This window comes from Pygoscelis adeliae, unplaced genomic scaffold (assembly GCF_000699105.1).
Source record: "Pygoscelis adeliae isolate BGI_AS28 unplaced genomic scaffold, ASM69910v1 Scaffold546, whole genome shotgun sequence".
NCBI classification, from domain to species: domain Eukaryota; kingdom Metazoa; phylum Chordata; class Aves; order Sphenisciformes; family Spheniscidae; genus Pygoscelis; species Pygoscelis adeliae.
The window spans coordinates 443,363-448,444 of NW_008824951.1; the positions used below are offsets into that span (position 1 = coordinate 443,363).

General features: G+C 55.3%; 2 protein-coding genes across 2 annotated transcripts in view; one reads left to right on the forward strand and one right to left on the reverse strand.

Moving 5' to 3' along the window:
* Positions 1 to 1,337, forward strand: part of RPS8 (ribosomal protein S8) — a 4,642-nt gene extending 3,305 nt beyond the window's left edge. The window contains exons 5-6 of the mRNA XM_009325607.1: positions 308 to 437; positions 1,176 to 1,337. Of these exons, the coding sequence (XP_009323882.1) occupies positions 308 to 437; positions 1,176 to 1,285 (240 nt within the window). The 3' untranslated portion in view covers positions 1,286 to 1,337. The remainder of the gene's footprint in view (positions 1 to 307; positions 438 to 1,175) is intronic.
* Positions 1,338 to 4,701: 3,364 nt separating this feature from the next.
* Positions 4,702 to 5,082, reverse strand: part of BEST4 (bestrophin 4) — an 11,134-nt gene continuing 10,753 nt past the window's right edge. Inside the window, 1 exon segment of the mRNA XM_009325609.1 lies at positions 4,702 to 5,082. This exon segment is cut by the window's right edge and continues 1 nt beyond it. Coding sequence (XP_009323884.1) covers positions 4,702 to 5,082 — 381 coding nt within the window.

Consider the following 5,082-nt stretch of genomic DNA (forward strand, 5'->3'; position numbering starts at 1 on the left):
AGTATTCGCTTCTTGGAGGAGGATTAGTTTGTCAAGGAAGCCTTTGCAATTTCATTTGTCTAAGAGCGCCCTTCCCTAGGGCGCCGTGCTTTGTTGTCAGCAGTGGCTCCACTTAGCAACATTGCATTTCTTGGCCTCGAAAGTGAAACACAGCACCTGATTCTGTGAGGTTGAAGTATTTGTACCTCTGGCAGGTACGACAGTGCAGTGCTGAGAATACAAGGGTCTCCTTGATGTTAGTGGAGCCTGCTCTAGCAGAAGGTGGCCATATGTTTAACCTTGTCTTCGCTTGTGGTCTTGTTTTTAGACTCCTGAAGAGGAGGAAATCTTGAACAAGAAGCGTTCAAAGAAGATCCAGAAAAAGTACGACGAGCGAAAGAAGAATGCCAAGATAGCAAGTATTCTTGAGGAGCAGTTCCAGCAAGGAAAGCTACTTGGTGAGTCCCTGGCAGCACTAATGTGGGTGGGGATAAGGGAGTCAGGGCACAAACAGGGTGCCAGAGCAGATCTTATTCTTGGTCTTGGGATCATTTCAAGTTCTACGCGCTGTGGTAAAGCTAACTGCAGGGTGAAAGTGATGGGGTGTCTCCATATCTGCAGGAGTATCTTCTGGGTCTTAAATGTAACTTGTTCTTCTGTCGTCTCCGGAGATACCCCACTTCTGGCAGGAAGGGGAAATCTATTTCTGGAGCTTGAACTGGCACGTGTCCCAGCCAGGCTTCTGGAGTTGATCGTTCCCGGTTGGCCTTTGAGAGAAATGATGGGGTTCGAGACTTGGAAAATGAGCGAAGGCCCATGGGCTGCACTGTCTGTCGGAAACATGTCCCGCGAACGTGCAACAGCTCTGACCAGTTTCAAGTTCTGGGGAATAGTTCAGTGTTCTGAAGTCTTCTGGTGATGAGACCTTTGTCCAGTTCTGCTACTGAACTTGAGCGATGACAGTTTGGAGATCTGAAGAGGACTTCATTAGGGACTCAGTTCAGCAGAGCAGGTTCAAGAGCACGATACCTTAGGGGGAGGTACTGAAGCCAGCACATGAACTGGTGTGTCTGTTACTGATCACTTGCTCGTCCGTGCTTCTGCGGAGAGACCGCGTGCAGTGTTTGTTTCACTTTGGGTGCATACTGGGGTAGTGAATTACTAAACTTCTTTAACTGGGTGACTTCTCCTTGCAGCCTGCATTGCCTCCAGACCTGGACAGTGTGGCCGAGCCGATGGCTACGTGTTGGAAGGCAAGGAATTGGAGTTCTACTTGAGGAAGATCAAGGCCAGAAAAGGCAAATGAATAAAAACTATTCTGCTGAGAGAACGAATAAAACCAAGAGCCTGCTACAGTAAAGGGTCGCGTGCTCATTTGTGTGTGCAGGGTGGAGGGGGCTTGTGTAGCTCCTCCCGCCTGTAAAGTGTGAAAGGAAGAAGGGTCTCTCCTGGAATCCCTGAGCGCTTTTGTGTCGTCAGGCCAGCTCTGACCCTGCATGCTCTCGACTAAAACACCTCCCTGGGTTCTAGGACAGTGACTTAGTGGACCAGGTGGGTGTGCAAAAGAGTTGTCAGACTTGGCTCAAGTGGAAAATTTCCAGTACTGGAAACCTGCAAGCAGGAGGAAGGTGCAAATGTCCATCCCTGCTAGAGTTCTGGCTTTCTGGGAGCTGCCGGGGTCTGGCTGGGCACGCGTCCCCCCCTTTTCCTGTGGTGTGTTAGGTCAGCACATGCCGCATTTGGGGTCTTGGAGTGAGGTCAGTGGGGAAAGGGGCCCCGCTGCCTCAGGAGAGGGGTGTCCAGGGAGCAGCTCTGCAGCTGCAGCGCTGTTTTTCTTAGACTCTGCGTTTGTGCTGAGTCTGGCTGAAAACTTGTCTCTTCAGAGACAAGACCGCGCGTGCTCGCATCCGCTGGTCCGGGCCAGCAGCCCCTTTTGCCATTGCCTGGTGCTCCCTGCCTGGTTGCACCATTGCCTTCAGGGTCCGGTACCTTCTAACCAAGCTTGGCCGCACTGCTCAGTGACCAGCTGGTCTTCCATTACCTCCTTGGTCTCATTCCAGTGCAAGATAAATTCCTTCTAGCAGAAGGGCCAGGCTCTCGTCACGGTCTGTCCCTTTCGAAAGCTGGGTACAAACTCCAGCTTTCTGCCTTGTCACTCCTGGTGGGGTTGGAAAGCTGTGGTGAACAAAAGCCGTTCCGGATGTTTTGGGGCATGTGGTGGCATTCCTTGGGGCTCCTGCGTTTATAAAAGGCCAGTGTGGTGGATCTCTGCACCTAGTTGCCAAATGCTTTGTGCAGGTATGGGGGTGAAGTTAGGCGCCCGTCTAAGGGCTGGTCCCAGGGCTGTGGGGGAGCCAGGCTTGCATGTCTCGTGCCTGCACCGCACGCTTCATGTTTTTACATGTTTTTACATGTTTTTGCACCCTGCTTACATGTTTTTACAAAAGCCTCATTTATTCATGGGAGCGCTCTGGTGCGAGGCAGAGTACCTACAGCCCCAGCTTCACAGTTTTCAGCTCTGAACTGAAGGAGGTAGTCTGTGATTAGCTTGCCCCAAGCAGAGCTGTGGTGCGCCCCGTGTCTCTAGTGCCTTAAAGTGCAGGCTGTCTGCCCCACAAAGAGCTTGCGCTTGGTATTTTTAAGTTTTTCCTGTCGTGCTCTGCCCCGGCTGCCCTGTCTGGCAGCAGGAGGTGCTCGCGGGCTCAGGTGCCCTGGGCAGCGTGGGTTCATCCTGCCTTGCTGGCAGGGGTCCAAGGGTGGGTCTGTGCCACGGGCGGAGAGACACACTGGAAAACGGTACCTGTTGCCTGGATGGCCGCAGGAGCGCGGTTACGCCGTGGTGGGCGTGCGTTGGCGCTGCCTTGCAGCTGGGGTCTGCGCTCAGGTGGGCGCTGCGAAGAGAGCCGTGCCCGGCTGGGTGCAACTGGCCGCGCTTCTGCAGTCCCTGGCAGTGGGACCTGGGCTGGGCGGGACGTTTGCACAAACACATTCCTTCTCCATAGTGATGTGGGGTAAACTTTCCCTGCTCTCCAGCAACGCCTGCTTTCCAGAGAGGTGGGGCAGAGGCGATAAAGGGCGCTTGGGAGGGCTGCGTCACGGCTGCTTCCTCTGAGCGTGTTTCTTCCCTCGCCCTCTGCAGAGCGCAAACAGGATTCAGGGTGTTTCTGGGGGACTTTGTACAGACGGAGAAACAGGCTTACGGAACAAGTGCCGACTTGGGTGTCAGAGCCGGAGCTGTAAACCTGGCCCCTGATGAGCAGGATTAGGGCTAATTCATCAATGCACGCTGCTTATATTGCTCTGAAAAACACAGCTGCCAAGGGCAACGGCCCGTGGGAATAAAAGCAGCACCTATTGCCCGCCGGAGCCATGCTGTAGGTGTGACATGGGAACGGGATGCTGGCCGCTGGTCAGGGGCGAGTGGCACCTGGCTCCCACGGTGGCACAGGCTGTGGGACCTCGGTGCGGCTTGGCCGCAGGATGTACGGTTCCTGGTCTGGCCTTGGCATAGCCCCGTGGATGTGCACCGGGATTTGCCTGCCTGGGAGGAGGCAAGCCTGCCGTGCACTGAGCCAGAAAGAGATGGGCAGGGGCTGGGGTTAAGCACAGCTTTAGTCTGGCTGGGTTTATGAGGTGCCAAAGCCTGGTCTAAGGATCTTACCCACTTCTGCAGATAGGTGCGAGGGCTGAATTTAAAAAAAGCTACTTTTCATACAATGATCAGCCAGCAGCGTAACCCGAGTGAGGTCACTCATCATCCTGAGTGCTGCCCCTTGCTGTTGAGTGGCTCCCAGCTCCACGCGTATTAACTTTGGGGTATTTTCACGGGACATGGTCCAACCCAGAAAATGACCTTGTGGTTACACTTTAACAGGTCCAGCAGTGGTCCGGAGTGTAGCGGAGGAGGAGCGGGGCTGGCTTGCTGGGGGGAGACGGGAGCTTTAAAGGAAAGGTAGCTTTGGGAAAGGGGGGCTTGCAGGAAAGGGAATTTTTTAACAGCTCTGCTAATATTCTCAGGGGAAACAGACGCGTCTGAGCGCAGGAATCCTACAGGGGCTGAAAGCATCTTTCTGTTTTTTTTCTGGCTGTGTCACTTGGTCTAATACCCCACAGCTGTCACCGGTGTCAGTCCATGGGGCTGTGCCCTTTTTGCCCCAGGAGAACGTGTGCACTCCTTGACAAAATCCAAATTCACCCGCTTTTTGGATAAATGTGACGTCCCTGCTGTCTCACTGCTGGGGATGATTTGCACCGACAAAGAAGAACCTCGAAGCTGAGGTTGGCAATAGCTTTATTAATATCGAGGGGACATCTCCATCACGGTGTTGGTTTTCTGCAAGACTAATGCCCTCGTCCTGTCCCTTGCTTGGGGTCTGGGCTGTCCCCTGTCCCCTGCTCTGGGCCTTGGGACCAGGGAGTGAGCCTGGCCAGCTGCAAGTCGGCGGCATCATCACACAGATGGGCTGAATCCTGCAGTTTTGGGGCTAACAGCTAGTGTTGAAGGCTGTCTGCCCAATCCCAAACCCACCAGGATCTTCCCATCAACCTGGGGACACATCTTGGCTTGGAGCTGGGTGGCAAAAGATCTGGCAATGTCCTGCTTCTGGACAGGGGGTCCGAGGAGGGTGTCTGGGGACAGGGAGTTTCATGGCTGGCAGTGGCGCTGCCTTGGGGTGGGGGCAGCTATTCTGCCCCCAGGAAAGGGGTGCTTTTGGGGCAGCCTCAGGGCTCCCAGGCCTCCGGCCCGTCAGCCCCAATGCTCTCGCTGGACGGTGCCTTCACCTGGATCAGCAACAGCTCCTTCCTCTGTGTTTCGGAGGCCTCTGGCAGCCGGGTACGCCCCGGGTGACTGCCAGGCGTGGTGGGCTCACTGGCCCGGCTCGCCTCATCCTCCGTCTCTTCCTCCTTGATGCGGGCCACCAACTCGGAGTCCTCAGAGCGTTTGGGGTAAGGGGAGGGGAAGCCACCGTCTGTCTGGGGACGCCACACACGGGAGTGGGCTTGGCTACCCCGGCTGAAGTTTTTGATGCTGATGGCAGGGGATGCAGCAGCGAAGAAGCGGCTGGGGAGGGGGGGCTGGGGGGATGGGACACCTGGCGGGGC